The sequence below is a fragment of the Felis catus genome, chromosome A1 (genome assembly GCF_018350175.1).
Source record: "Felis catus isolate Fca126 chromosome A1, F.catus_Fca126_mat1.0, whole genome shotgun sequence".
Classification (NCBI taxonomy): Eukaryota; Metazoa; Chordata; class Mammalia; order Carnivora; family Felidae; genus Felis; species Felis catus.
Genome location: NC_058368.1, coordinates 114,006,647 through 114,022,512, shown reverse-complemented (window position 1 = coordinate 114,022,512; position 15,866 = coordinate 114,006,647). Strand labels below are relative to the sequence as shown.

General features: G+C 40.2%; 2 protein-coding genes across 14 annotated transcripts in view; both read left to right on the top strand.

The window, feature by feature from the left end:
- KLHL3 (kelch like family member 3) overlaps positions 1-15,866 on the top strand; it is a 282,390-nt gene that overhangs the window by 134,587 nt on the left and 131,937 nt on the right. For 11 of the 13 annotated variants that reach the window (XM_019832598.2, XM_019832575.2, XM_045059495.1 and 8 more), the window contains one exon: positions 518-631. Coding sequence is in view for 4 of the 13 variants with exons in the window: in XM_019832568.2 (XP_019688127.1) it covers positions 629-631 (3 nt within the window). In the remaining 9 variants the exon portion in view is untranslated. Of the gene's footprint in view, positions 1-224; positions 270-517; positions 632-15,866 lie in introns of those variants that run through there. The other 2 variants (XM_045059458.1, XM_045059430.1) reach the window with 2 other exon arrangements.
- Positions 6,916-8,705, top strand: HNRNPA0 (heterogeneous nuclear ribonucleoprotein A0). Its single transcript, XM_011282239.4, has one exon. It carries the CDS (start codon positions 7,263-7,265, stop codon positions 8,181-8,183), a length of 921 nt encoding a protein of 306 aa, XP_011280541.1. The 5' UTR covers positions 6,916-7,262; the 3' UTR covers positions 8,184-8,705.

Here is a 15,866-nt window from a genome sequence, read left to right as displayed (position 1 = left end):
ACTAAGAGCTGTGTTTGATTTGTGACCTGCATACTATAAGATAATGAATTTGTTTTTCAATTTTTTAATTTATTTTTATTTTTTAAAAAAGGTTTATTTATTTATTTTTGAAACAGAGAGAGAGAGGCAGAAAGAGAGGGAGAGAGAGAATCCCAAGCAGGCTCCACGCTGTCAGCACACAGCTTGATGCAAGGCTCCATCTCACAAACTTTGAGACCATAACCTGAGCTGAAATCAAGAGTTGATGCTTAACTGACTGAGTCAACCAGGTACCCCTGAATTTGTGTTTTTAAGCCACTAAATTTGTGGTAATTGGTTGCAGCAACAATAGGAAGCTAATACATCGTCACAATTTTGATGATTTACTTGTGCAACTCCAAACACAGTATATATACATACTATTTCCTGTACTTGGCATGCCATTACCTTTTCGGAGGCCTGTCTTTTACACCTACTTCTGAACTTAGCTTCTTTCAGAAGAATTTACAGACTGGATTTCTGCCCATTTCTGTTCTAGCACACTGTATTTGCAACCTCTCTTGTACTACTTCTTCTCCCAAGACTGTTGAGCTCATGGAGGCCAGGGACTTTTATCCCCAGTACCCAGCCCTTGAATGAATTAAGTGAAATGGTGAGTAAATGAAAATGGAATGTTCTAAATGCTTTTATTTTAGAAGGCTCATATTCTGGTGTGAGTCTGTGCATGTGTTTGTATTTGGGTATGTGTATTTTAGGGCAGAGATATTCTGAGAAATGTGAAATTGTTAAGTCTTCTGAACTAGCCCATTCAGGCTGTTACAACAACAGTGCAGAGACTGGGTGGCTTATAAACAACAGAAATTTCTTTCTCACAGTTCTAGAGGCTGGGAAGTGTAAGATGAAAGTGTTTGCAGATTTGGTATCTGATAAACGCCTGGTTCCTCCTTTGTAGTTGTGTCTTCATAGGATAGAAGACTAGAAAGCTCTCTGGGGTCTCTTTTATAAGGGTACAAATCCCATTCATGAGAGATCCACTCTCATGTCCTAATTACCTTCCAAAGTACCGCCCCCAAAGCACAGTGAGGATTAGGCTTCAACATATGAATTTTGGGGGACACAAAACATTAAGTTTGTAACATCTTCTGCCTCTGATAATCCACCACAACCTCCTACACATCTGGCTGGAAATTTAGTATCTATTGTTACTGGAGTTTTACATATAAGAATTCCAGGTTTATTTGGGGTCAGGAACATGGATTTGGTCCCACGACCAAGGCAGTTTACCTTGCTTTCAAAATAATTCATGACCAGCCTGCATTGGTGTGCGTGTATGTGTGTGTGTGTGTGTGTGCGCGTGCAGGGTGGGGTGGATTGGTGGGGCTATATACTTGCTGGGCCACCATTTCCTCCAGTGGATAAAAAGCCAGAAGCTTCTGGTTACTTCTTTTAAAAAAAACTTTTAATTTTAAAAATAGAGATATCATGGACCTATAACATTGTATTATTTTTAGATATACAACAGAATGACCTGATATATGTATATATTATAAAATGCTTACAGTTGAGTTAGCATTCATCACCATACATAATTACATTTTTTTTTCTTGTGATGAGGACTTTCAAGATCTACTATCCTACCAACTTTGAAATATGGAAAACATGATGGCTAACTACAGCCACCATGCAGTACATTACATCCCCAGGACTTACTTACCTTGTAATTGGAAACTTATACCTTTTGTTTGGTCACTTCTCCTAAACTTGGGAAGCTATAATTTTTTATACCATGCCTTTGTTCTTTGACATCTCCTCCCATGTGAAGGAAATTAATATAATTCCCTTCTAAAAGCCTACATTTTGCATCCAAGGAAAAGGAATACACAAGCAGTGAAACAAGATACAATTAATATCTCCACAGATTAAATAGGTCTGTGTTTTCTCTTGCTTCAGGACAGTCCCTTTTAACTTTTTTTTTTTTTTTTTTTTAAGTAATCTCTACACCCAGCATGGGGCTTGAACTCACAATCCTGAGATCAAGAGTCATATGCTCTACCAACTGAGCCAGCCAGGCACCACAAGACAGTCCCTTTTAACGCCAATTCTTGTGGTGGCTTTTTGATATACTTTTTAAACAAAAAGCATTTATTCAGAGTACTAGTCTTACATTGCCCAAGAGGGGAAGCAGAGAGAGGCAGATGCCTTTGAGTGAAAAATGTAAGAGGAGCCCCAATGATGACATTTTGACATTTTTTTTAATGTTTAGTTATTTTTGAGAGAGAGAGACAGAGCGTGAGCATGGGAGGGGCAGAGAGAGGGAGATACAGAATGAGAAGCAGCCTCCAGGCTTCAAGCTGTCAGCACAGAACCCGATGTAGGGCTCAAACTCATGAGCTGTGAGATCATGACCTAAGCTGAAGTTGCATGGTTAACTGACTAAGCCACCCAGGCGCCCTGACATTTTGACATTTTAAAAATGTTTATTCATTTTTGAGAGAGAATGTGAGCTGAGGAGGGGCAGAGAAAGAGGGGGGACAGAGGATCCTAAGCAGGCTTTGTGTTGACAGCAGTGAGCCAGATGCGGGGCTTGAACTCATGAACTGTGAGATCATGACCTGAAGTCAGACACTCAACCAACTGAGCCACCCAGGTGCCCCTGACTTGTTGACATTTATGCCATTCTGTCAAGTATGGGGTTCAGAATCAGACTTAATTTGGTAAAATAAGTAATGTGATGTTTCACACATCACCATGGTGGTATTAGATTCATATCCAAACACAAGTCATTATTTTTCCTCTATAATATCAATTTAACTGCTTCATAATATTTTTAGCTAGGGAATAATTATTTCCTTATTTTATTAGCTATTTGAGAGAAAGTAGGCAGTTTGCAATTTTTTTCCTACTTTGAGCAATATTGAAATACTTGTAGCTAAATCTTCACACAGATCCTCAATTATTTCCTTAGCATAAATTTCCAGAGGCATAATTACTGGTGTGAAAGAATGGGTCAAATTTTAAGGCTTTTGATATGAGTTGTGAAAGAGTCCATTAGAAAGACTGAAGCTCATCGTAAATGACGGAAAGCACCCTCTTGGAAGGTACCTCGAGTAAATAAAAATGGAACATGTCTTATTTTGCTAGGGTTTCCATAACAAAATACCACAGAATGGTGGTACCTTAAACAATTAAAATTTCAAATTTAATTTTAACTTAAAAACAAAACAGGTGGGGCGCCTGGGTGGCTCAGTGGGTTAAGCGTCAGACTCTTGATTTCTGTTCCAGGTCATGATCTCATGGTTAGTGAGTTGGAGCCCTGTGTCAGGCTCCATGCTGACAGCATGGAGCCGGCTTGGGATTCTCTCTCTGCATTCCCCCTCCTACCCTCCCCCCATCCTTTTTTTTCTAGGTATAATTTAGGTACAGTAAAATATACCTTTTTTATTTAAAAAAATTTTTTTTTCAACGTTTTTATTTATTTTTGGGACAGAGAGAGACAGAGCATGAACGGGGGAGGGGCAGAGAGAGAGGGAGACACAGAATCGGAAACAGGCTCCAGGCTCCGAGCCATCAGCCCAGAGCCTGACGCGGGGCTCGAACTCACAGACCGCGAGATCGTCACCTGGCTGAAGTCGGACGCTTAACTGACTGCGCCACCCAGGCGCCCCAAAATATACCTTTTTTAGTGTGTAGTTCTAGGAGTTGTGTAACTACCATGTTCAATTATGTTACTGTAATCAAGCTTGTAAGAGTGATGGAAATGTCTAAATTTCAGATATATATATATATATATATATATATATATATATATATATAATTTATTTAATGTTTATTTATTTGAGAGTGAGAGAGCAGGAAGGGGGGCAGAGAGATAGAGGGAGAGACAGAATCCCACGCTGTCAATGCAGAGCTCGACAAGGGGCTCAAACTCACTAACTGTGAGATTATGACTTGAGTCCAAATCAAGAAGTTGGACGCTTAATTGACTGAGCCACTCAGGTGCCCCTAAACTTCAGTTGTATTTTTAATTTTTGTTTTGTTTTTGAAGGCTAAGGCACTGGTAAGCAAGGTAAAGCCAAGAAACAAACTCAGGCAATTACCTGAAAGGTAAAATAAAAAAAAATTTTTCCTTCTTGAATGATCTGAGGGGTAGGAGATTGACTACATCATTTAAGTGTTTGTATAACACTGCTTATTCATCCCCAACTTTACCAATCTACTCTCCAAAAAGAGTGTAACATCCCAATTACCTTGCACTTATCCTGGCTTCATAATGTCTCTCAAACAGGATTGTGTTGCCTCCCATCATCCCGTAAGTCCCTTCTGTGAGTAAGGTTTTTAACCAGACAAAAGTGTCTCAGAAGCTTTCCTCGTCAAGAGAAATTAACCCCATAATGGATTCCTAATTAGGTGGTATGGAGGATTATGTTTTGAAACAATGTAGGACAGACCTGTTACTTTGGAATTTACAGTTTAGATGGGAAAATAAGTTATGATCTTATTCTCTTTCCTTCAGAAATTCATCTTTTACTGTTGTAACTTTGTGTGTGTGTGTGTGTGTGTGTGTGTGTGTGCGTGACTCTAAAATTTATTTCTAAAGGTCTAATCTTTCATATGAGCTGTAGTCTTGGGCAGCCCAGAAAACAGTGCCCTATAAATATCCCATATCACCTTAAACATTAACAACTCAGTTCATCATCTCCCCTACTCCCTCTAGAACACTTTCCTTTCTTAGTTTGTCAGGCTGCAATTTTAGTTGTTCCAGATTTCAAACACAGGAATGCTTTTGTTTTCCTCATTCTTTATCATCAGTCAGTTAGCAAATCCTGACATATCTGAATTGTTTTTGTGTGTGTGTGTGTGTGTTTTTTTTTTTGTAACAAATATGTAATAGCTTCCTGCTGTCCTCCTCTTAATCAGGAGCACACTGATCACCTAACAGGCTATATATCATTCTTTTTTCCTTTAATTTACTTATTTTGAGAGAGAGGGAATGAGCATGTGCGATTGGGGGAGGGGCAGAGAGAGAGAGAGAGAGAGAGAGAGAGAGAGAGAGAGAATGAATCCCAAGCATGCTCTGCGGGGCTCCAACTTCTGAACCATGAGCTGCTGACCTGAAATCAAGAGTCTGAGGCTTTACCGACTACCATTTTTATTGTCTGCTTTTCCCCAGTAGAATGTAAGCTCTTGTGAGGGCTCTGTTGACTGCCATCCATATTCCCAGCATCTGGTATATTTGTTAGATAAATTGAGCATTTACTATGTACCAGGCACTGTGAGTTTGCATATGGAATCTCATTTAATTTTTACCACACAGGGGAGTGATTTATTGTTTTGATTTTCAGATAATAAAACTGGTTACATTTTTAAAAAAGGTTAAGTGACTTGCCCACTATCTAGTGCCAGACTCGTTTTGTTCTCAAGCCTTCAAGCTTATCTATATGCCTTTGCAATATTTAAGCTACTTAATCTAAATTTCAAGGCATTCCATAATATCAAGGACTCTAAACCTATCTTACCAAAGACGGTTTTCTATCAAAAACCTCTTGCTTCAAACTACCTATTGTACCTTGAACCTTATATAGTTTTCCTTTCCTCTTTATTTTGCTCATGTAAAGTCCCTGTAGAAATTTTATCTAGCCTTTGAATCAGAGATGGAGCGCAAGTTCAGCTTTTCACACCATTCAATCCTGAATACTCCAGGATGCAGTGAGGAATTCCTTTTCTTCAGGAAGTACCACATGGTTTTGGGGGCTCTTGGTCATGTAATGTCTCATACTATGTCCTATTCCTTGTATCTTGCTTGACACAAAGATTCGATACATGGAAGCCTTGGTAATTTGCTTGCATTTTCACCTGAGGGTAGGTAAGGTAGTTCCCAGGGGTGCGCGGTATTTATGTATGGTATCCTCTGACACCCGGTTGTAAAATACCTTCAAAAAGCTAACGTTTTTTGTTGGGAAGGAAGCATCGCATAGGTCACAGAAGCATAAAACGATGTGTTCCTGAAGTAAAATGAAAATGTCAGCTGTGGGAGTACGCTAAGGGAGGCAGAGCAGGGCGTCGGGAAGGGCTTCAAGGCCGGCCGCAGGGTGGCGGGGGGTCTCGCGCGACTCTGCGGTCAGGAATCGCAAGCGCTTCTAGCACGTCGCTGTCCTTCACCTGGCCCCGGGCTCGCTTTTGCGACGGGCCACGTGCCAGTGTTTAACTGCACGTCGGTGCGTCAGTGAACGGTTAATAACCGCCTTTCCCTCCCAGGCCTCTACCCTCCATCTTTGTGCGGACAGGGGGGCGGGGCGGCGAGGATGCCAGGTGTAGCGGCCCGGTCGAAACGCGGCGGGTAAATCCAAGCCCCCAAACCCAACAGTCAAGTTTTCAAAAAGCCCGCGCGTGGCGCCCCAGGACGCATCCGTTGGGAACGACCCGCAGCGCGCCCCCGCTCACCCCCACTCCCAAGCCCAGGGCGGGGGCAAGGCGTCGGGTGGCAGACAGGTCCCCCACACAGGGGGCGCCGGGGCCAGCGCGCACTGGGGAGCGCGCCCGTCCAGCCGCGGCCGAAAACGGAAGTGGGCGCGAGCGGATTGCGATCATTGGCTGAACTGACATGTCTCTCAAGGGGCTGGCGCGAACGCCACTGCGGAGTTGGGCGAGGGGATACGGCTAGGGGAGGGGGGAAAACACTGGGAACAGCCGCGGGGCTGAGAGGAAATGAATTGCGGAGGTGCGCGGGGAGCCGGGAGAGTCCCCGGTCAGGGCACACGGGGGAGCCAGGGAGTGAGAGCGGGGCTGTAGAGGCGGTGGCGGGAGCAGCGCAGGCCGAGGGCTTGAATCGACCGCGGAGGGCGGGGAGTCCGTGACCGAGAGCGGCGCTGCGGCGCGGTAGGCGGGACTAGAGGGAGCCACGCAGGGATTGGCGGGCAGTGCTAGGCTGCCGTACGTCGGCGGTGACGCACGCCTCGGGGAGGGTGCGCGCGCGTTCAGCGGCCTCTTTGTGTGGTGCCCAGATAGGGGAGCGGAGGTGGCGGTGGCGGTAGCGGTAGCGGCAGCGGCAGCCCTGGTTGTCTTCCAGTCTCCTCGGCTCGCCGTCTAGCCGGCACCTCTCCCCTCCCTCCCCCTTCCTCTTTTCCTCCTTCCCTCCCCTTCCCTTTTTCCCTTCCCCGTCGGTGACCGGCGGTGGCGGCTCCAGCAACAGCTGGGCCCAAGCTGTGAGGAGGCCTTAGCCAACGATAACGGCGACGGCGAAACCTCGGAGCTCGCAGGGCGGGGGGAAGGCCCGGGCCGTGGAGATGGAGAATTCCCAGTTGTGTAAGCTGTTCATCGGCGGCCTCAATGTGCAGACGAGTGAGTCGGGCCTGCGCGGCCACTTTGAGGCCTTTGGGACTCTGACGGACTGCGTGGTGGTGGTGAACCCCCAGACCAAGCGCTCCCGTTGCTTCGGCTTCGTGACCTACTCCAATGTGGAGGAGGCCGATGCCGCCATGGCCGCCTCGCCCCATGCCGTGGACGGCAACACGGTGGAGCTGAAGCGGGCGGTGTCCCGGGAGGATTCGGCGCGGCCCGGTGCCCACGCCAAGGTTAAGAAGCTCTTTGTCGGGGGCCTTAAGGGAGACGTGGCCGAGGGCGACCTGATCGAGCATTTCTCGCAGTTTGGCACCGTGGAAAAGGCCGAGATTATTGCCGACAAACAGTCCGGCAAGAAGCGTGGCTTCGGCTTCGTGTATTTTCAGAATCACGACGCGGCAGACAAGGCCGCGGTTGTCAAATTCCATCCGATCCAGGGCCATCGCGTGGAGGTGAAGAAGGCCGTCCCCAAGGAGGATATCCATTCCGGTGGGGGCGGAGGCGGCTCCCGGTCCTCCCGGGGAGGTCGAGGCGGCCGGGGTCGCGGCGGTGGTCGAGACCAGAACGGCCTGTCTAAGGGCGGCGGCGGCGGTTACAACAGCTACGGTGGTTACGGCGGCGGTGGCGGTGGCGGCGGCTACAACGCGTACGGAGGCGGAGGAGGCGGTTCGTCCTACGGTGGAAGCGACTACGGTAACGGCTTCGGCGGCTTCGGCAGCTACAGCCAGCACCAGTCCTCGTACGGGCCCATGAAGGGCGGCGGCGGCGGCGGTGGCGGTGGCAGCAGCTGGGGAGGTCGCAGTAACAGTGGACCTTACAGAGGCGGCTATGGCGGTGGGGGTGGTTATGGAGGCAGCTCCTTCTAAAAATCTAAAAATGCCTGGGAGTGGCTATAGGGGTAGCTCTTTTCAACAACCCAACTAGGGTCAACTCCTGAGTTCCTTCCTCTCCCACCGCCTTCCCCATTTTGCCCTTGGGGGAGCCGCTTCTATGGCTGCTTATCCTTGGGGGTGTTGCCCTATTTGCCTGCCACCTCTCTTGTCTCTCCCTCTGAAGATGGACTCGGCCCCACATACACATTTTTGTGTTACAGTCATTGATGGACTCTATTTTTTTATTATTACTTGGACCTTGGTCGTTTTTATACTAGCAAAATGTCTTGTTTTAATTTGTGTTTTTTGGGGGGGAGGGAGTGAACTTGCTGATTCTGTAGCAAAACCGGGGCGGGGGTTGGGGTGGGGGGGTAGTTTACTTTGTTGTAAGGACTTGATACCTGGCTACAGCGTTTTCTATGAAATCTACTTGGATCCCATGCCTGAAATTTGGAAGCATATGTACAAAAATCATTTTTACGTTTTATTTTTAATAAATCATTGTGTTTGACCGTATATGTCTAACATTTTTTTTCTAGGATCCATTCCGTACCGTTTTAAGGGATATTAAAAATTTTTCGTGTTAACTCTTAATTCTTGATGTGTACTTAGAGAAACTTTAAAAGGTCCTTTGGTGGGTTGTTTTTTTGTTTGTTTTTGTTTTTGTTTTCTCTGTTGCCCTTCTAGTGACATGTTGAATTTTAAACCTTACAGGCAAAACTTTTGAAGTGGTGGATGTAGCTTTTTAAAATCTTTAAAGTTCCTGTGCATCCATCTCTTGTACTAAGCGATTTCCTTATCATCTTGACATGGTTGGTCACTTCTTTCTATGAGAATTTACTTCAAAGTATGTACTGTGTAGCTCGAAAGAAATAGTTTGTGTTAAGCATGTGTTTTCATTCATATAAACTGTTTAAAAATTTTCAGATGGCCTAGTTTCATCCCTCTTACTGGTTTGTCTGTAATGAATGGTTACAAATAAGGGTTATATTTTACCCTTAAACTAAATGCATTTTTGTATTTTCAGAGCAGATTTAAACGTTTTTTCCTATAGCTGAACTGTTGTCCTCTTGGAAATCCTTCCCCCCACCTTTGTAGCACCATCTACTGGCAGAATGGCAGTGTATCTGCAAAACAATTTGTTAAAAAATCTTGTTTAGGATAATTGCATCAGTTTTACAAGTTTTGCCATCAAAAATCTGTTCAGACTTTGGTTACACATTTTCTTGTAACTAAGATGGGCTTTACGGGAATGTAGTTAACAATCCATATCACAATTGCCCTTTCTACATGAGATTTGAAAATGTAAACTGCTATGCATAGCTTGGGCAGTGGCCCCAAATTGCTATGACAACTAATGAACCAGCTACATGTACTGGTGTCTTAGGTGCAAGTTGTAAAGCAAAATATTTGTGTATTCTGCTTGGTTAACAAATGTATATTTGTAGCCCTTTCATGCAATAGAATTCAAGTTGTTGTTTATAAAAAAAAAAACAAAACAAAACAATGATATAGGAGAAAATTGCTTTCCTGGATAGAAATATAGAATAGCAACGTTTATGGATATCACAAATAAAGAATTCAATTCTTTACATGATTGAGTGAGAGTATGTATAACCTGGTGGGTGGCTTCAGAGTACCTATAATATAGTACACTTGGTTTGATGTTATGGTAAAATTTTTAACTTGAACATTGCAATTCCAAAGCCCAAATGTATATAGTAAGCTTTCTGAGGCGATATTAATGGGCTTTAAAGTAAAAAAGACTATTTTAGCATTGGCATTTTTTTAGTTCTTGTTTACCGTATATTTCTTAATCTCTAATTCTTGCCAATTTTTAAATCTTAATTGCTAGGGTTTTCCTTTTGAGAGCTAGGAAGAAAGGTCAAGATTGCTAGGCTAGATTATGGCTGCTCAGTAGTTGCTGATGCTTGCTACAAATTTTTAAATATACCTCTGTGACAAATGGGATAGATGTTTTGCATATTGAATAAATATCATCAGATCTTCTGCTCTTCAATGGTTCTATGGTTTCCTTAAATTCATTTTTCACTCTTAGTGAAACACTACATGTGGGCTTTTTCATTTGGTAGTTGAGTCTTGATTTTTGGGTGCGTCTAAGATACAGAAAATGATACGCTTAAAGTTTTCATTATAATTATTACTCTGCCTTTTATTCAGCTTTAGTGGAAAGATCTATTTCTTCTGGGTCATTTGGAACACTCCAACTTTTGGAGGGTTTCCAAAGTCTAATAAGGTTATCATTTTGCCTTCCCTACATAGTGATTTCTAGAAAGTATAATGAATTATATAAAAGGATTACCTGTTAATTAGACACTTACCTCAAGGTGCTGTTTTGGTATATTAGTAATTCCTTGTCATGTCTTTACCTTTACAGATTCCTTGTCATGTATTTACAGATTCCTGTAATCTGGACTGGTTATTTAGTGAAGGCAAAAGCATAGTGGTATTTAGTTTTTATGGAATTCCTCTTGTCAACTTTTATGCAAGCGTTTTTGATGTTTTTTTTTTTTTTTTCTTTTTTGGGGGTAATGAGTTGTATTAAGTCCTTTCACCTATGAGAGCTATCTGAACATTAAAATTTAAGAAGGAATTCATGGGAAGAGGTGGTACAGAATCTAGTCCATACTGAATACAGTTTTTTTGCGCCATGCTTGAGTCTAATTTGAAAGATTATAAAAAATGAACTTACTTTTTCTCTCCCTCTTGTGAAGAACTTTTGCATTTACAGTATTTTTAGTATAAATTCAGTTGTAATCATTAATTGAATGTTTTCAAAGGTATTTAAAGATTGTTAGTAACTTTAAATTTTAAGCTTGCAGGTGGTTAATGTTCATAGGGATAATTGTAGAATGATAAACTGATTGTTTCCTCCTATAATTTAGTGATTTTGAACATAGAATTCTTATTTAAATCTGCTTCACGATAAATTTTTGTTTTTAAGCAAGGCTAAAGGATTGAGTTTACTTGAAAATTTAGTATTTATCATTATTTTCCTCAACCAGAAGTGACAGTGTCAGTTATTTGATAGGCTTCTTTACTTTTTAAGTGTTTGCTTTTCTCAAATCTGAGAATTTGCATTTTATGTTAAATTTTGTGTGCCTGTGTCTTTGCTGACTGAAAGTGGGCTTTTGGATGTTGGATTGATTTGATCAGAATTGCATCTAGTCGGTATATGGATTTTACCCAGAAAGATAACATTTGGGTTAGTCTCTCCCATTTTGATCAACTTAATGAGTGTAAGGTTTTGTTCACTGGGAAATATCCTGTTCTGTTTAAGAAGGCCTGGTTTTGTTTGCATCTGAAATAGGGCAACAAAGATTGCCCCTAAACCAGAGTAGAGCAATGCTTTTTTCTTAATGTCTCATTGCAGATTACTTTGATGTGCCTTTGTTTTATGCTTTCTCTTAAAAGTGAAAATACATTAAGGTTTTTTTTCAATAGAAAGTCCCTTAAAAGGTAAAACCTAAGAAACCTGCTTTCTACAATTTGTTACTTAAAAAATTGTTATGTTGCATAACACTTGGATTGTAATTCAAGTTACAGAAAATAGCAATATTAGTAGGAAATAGAAAATATGAGGTTTTATTGACTCTTGGGGCTGGTGTATTTTAAAAATAAATTTATTAGGGTTAAACAAATAACTGGTTATAAATCAAACTAAATGAAAAGTAAGTATTTTACTAATATGAGCCAGTCCTCAAGGATAATCACTCATAGATGTATATTCAGCTAGCTCTTTTTTGTATGCTCCTCAGGTCGACTGTATAGGGTCAACTGTAAATGTTCCATAGTATGGCTTTTTACAACTTAAAACATTCCTTCTTTTGATGGAATGAGGTTTCTTCTCTTGCTGTTAGCAAGAGCAGCAAAATCAGCTTAAGGGAGGTGGAACTTAAATTATTCTTCTCTTGCTGTTATGAACAATGCAGTGATTTTTATCCTTGCAGATATGTTCTTGCTGATCAAATGTGTACTTAATTGGTGAGATGGTTACCTCACAGTTAAACGTGCTAGACTGAGAATGTACCAGTTTTGTGGTGTCTTAAGTATTTGTCAATTCTTAGTATACATACAGAAAGGTACATCTTCCCTTGTGGCTTTTTTAAAGCCTTAGGGTAATTTAGTGAAAACATTTGACTGAAAATTTTCAAAGCTAGAATATATGTGACATAATAGCTAATGACCTATGAGTACCATTATATTACTATCTTCCCTTTTTGTTTTCTCCATTAGTTTTTACTGCAGAAATGTTTACCAGTTTTTCCATATGATGGCTATATATATTACTTAGGATATTTCATTACTGTCTGAAAAAATAAGAAAGGTACCACTGATTATGTTTGCTATGTGTCTTGTGTTAAGTATTTTATGTACATGATTTATTTCAGTCCTTAGAATAATTCTTTGATGAGATCCTGTTATCTCTGTGTTATGTGTTAGCTATGGGCTTACCTAATTTAAGTAATATGCTTAAGATCATGTAGCTATTGGGAGCAAGAAATAGGCATCTTTTCCCTTATTTTTAAAAAGCATATTGTAAAGGGAGAAAAAAAAAATTGCTCCTCCCATTTTCTCCTAATGCCTGGATAACCTGTGTTAACAGTCTACTTCTAGATATAGCTTGCATAGCAAGATGAATAGTTACATATGCATATATCTGAATTTTAACATCAAAGATGGTCTTCCATATTTCTACACGTATCTTATATGACTGTGGTGTGCTATAGTAAAAAAAAACACACCATAATTTATTGATTGGCATGTTTCCAGTTTTTCTTCTCATAATTTAAAACTTTTTGCAAGCCTTGTGTTGCCATTTAAACATTTAAAAGCAGAAAAAACAAGTTTGGGAGCCTGGTTGAAGCTGTTGGTTATATTGGTATCCAGATAGTTCTCTAAGAAATCTGCTAGAGCCTTAAAAGGATTTTTTGGATATTTACAGTCCTAACATTTTCAATTTTACTTCTGTCAACTTTCCACCCAACTTTGTGTTTCAGTTTTTTTGTGAGAAAGTTGATTAAAAAATACGTAATTTATCTCCATTAAAAAAAAAAAGCCTTAGTGCCCTTATATTCTGAAGGGACTGTACGTTAAGGTCTGGGATTTTATAGCAATAAATAGGCAGTTTATTGTTCTTTACTAGTTCATTCTACCTAAAATGTGTAGCATCATATTTTAGTTGTGTGTGAATAGAGATTTTTCACTGCAGAAATCGCTTTTATGAAAGTTGAATTTTAAGTGATTTGCTGAGTACTTCCTCAAGAAACTCTGAGAAAGAATAGGAAAGAGCAGATGGGAAATGGTATACTGGGAGAGATTTACTCTGGATCAGAGGTGGGCAATGCCCCAAATCTCAATTTCCAGTTGAAATGTGAATTCAGATCTTATTATTTAACCTTGGTAAGTCCACTTATTTTCGTTTACTATTTAACCTTGGTAAGTCAATTTATTTTCTTTGGACTTCTTTTTCCTGTGATGTGGGGACTAATTGCTTAGATCCTTTTCAATTTCATACTCTTAGTTTTTAGTCTTGTTTGGTAATTACTCAGTAACAGCTTTGAAGAGGAATCTTTGGATGAGTTCCTATAATTCATTAAACAATTTATTGGACATGACTTAGCTAAAAAGTAAGGATGAGCCCTTGCTCACAACATGATACCCACGGTTTAGTTTGGGTGGTGGGAATTTAAACAATTATGATAGAGTGTGAGCATTTTAGTCAGACATATAAGCAGTAGTGGGGACTTCTTTTTGTGGGTCATTTCACTGACCCACAATGTTAAACATGAGAGACATTTGCACTAGTTTTGTCATTTAGGTTGAGTTGGTCAAGGACATTCCACAGCTTAGACCAAAATGCAGATCATGATGTATTGGGCTGTTTACATTTTTTCTTGCCATTACTAGACCACAAAGACCTTAAAAGCACATCATTTATTTTTTGAAATTATTTTGCATCATTTTATGATTGATGGTTTTTGTGAAGTATTGATAGCAAAATCAGCTTAAGGGAGGCAGAGCTTAAAAGTATTCAATGTTAGAAAACCAAAACGGTTGAAATATTAAGTGGGAAATGATAATCAGTGCATATTAATGAATCTTTCCATAAGGAGTATAATTCATATTTTGAAGACCCCTTTTATTAAGCTAAAGTTAGCAGCATCCTTACCATTCTTGCATTTTCATCTTGTAAATATCTTTCCAATATTTTGACTTATTAGTTGATTTTAAAATATAATTTTGTTAGAAATAACTTCTACAGTAATTCAGTTTCTTTTTAATTCAGTTTCTTTTCTATAAGAAAAGTTTCTTATAGAAAAGAAACTGAATTTGCCATAATTGAAAAGTTATATGTTCTCTAAATTTGATTTTTAAAATGGAGTTAATATTTGTATAATTTGGGGGGAGGCAGTATTTGAGAAATAAGTGGGCATGAATTATTAGCCTCAAATTGAATTTGACTTTAGCACATTGTGAATGTTCTTGATGCTTAAATTTAGTCTTTTACTAAATATAACGTGTGGAATTTGTTGGGAAATAGAATTTATTGCTCATTTCAAAGAGAGACATACAACTAACTGGTTTCAGAAAATTAGCCTTTGACTTTGGAACTTGCTTTTGGGTGAACTTCACATTTTCCCTAAATGAGAATTTAAATGCTACTAGATAAAACGTTTATCATAAAAAGGAGATATTTGAAAACTGCTCTTAAAATAGAAATCCCAAAGTAGGAAGGGTAGAAAGGGCGCTTGAGTCTCATGTACTTACTTTTATAGCTCCTTTTTTACTTGCACTTGGAGCTGGATGAGTTGAATATTCAAAGAACAAAAAGATTCAAGAAGATACCTTGCTAGGCATTCTTATCTGTGCTTCCTTTTCTACCTAGGCAGGTTTTCTTAGGCTCCTTTGATTGTTTTATCAGTTCGGTTTGCTTAAAACAAACACCACCCCCTCCCTCCGAAAACCACCCGAAAGAGTTTTGTGACATCCATCTGCTCTAAAATTCTCTGATGTGAACTTTTACCATTTAAACGACATGTGTATTTTCCAGTGTTTACCATCAGTTTTATCAGGTATTGATTACCTTTGTGCAAAAGACATCTAGGCTCTGGAGATACACAGCAGTGAGACACACATGATTTCTGTCTTCAAATAACTTGCATTCTGATTGGAATTCAATTTCTTTTGAAATGGTGGATCCTTTCCTTTTTAGCATCATGGCACCGTTTAGGTTGTTTACACCATACAAATTGGAGTTAGTTCCATTGTTATTTAGTGTACATTCTTGGATTTTATTAAAACTTCACTCTTTCCCTGATTACTTATTTGGATACCATATGAAAGATGCATTTTTTTTTCTGATGCTTATGTTGCAAATATAATTGGCCTCAGAGTAAGCATCTGATTTAATATTTCATAGTCCTTAAGGACTTTTTTTTTTTTTTTTTTGCATCAAATAGACAAGATGTCTGAAGATGTCACTTTCTAGTTTTGTGACCTTGAACAATTTGGCCTGAACTTCAGTTTCCTTGTCTTCAAAAAGGAGAGACTTCTACTGATACCTGTCTCACAGAGTTGTTGAATAGATTGAGTGAAAAAATCCATTTAAAGGACTTAAACTATCTTGTCTGGCACATAGTAATGTTAACATTA

Bases quoted from the DNA above. Each gene is read 5' to 3' on its own strand.
- HNRNPA0 (XM_011282239.4), top strand. From the start codon at position 7,263: ATGGAGAATTCCCAGTTGTGTAAGCTGTTCATCGGCGGCCTCAATGTG.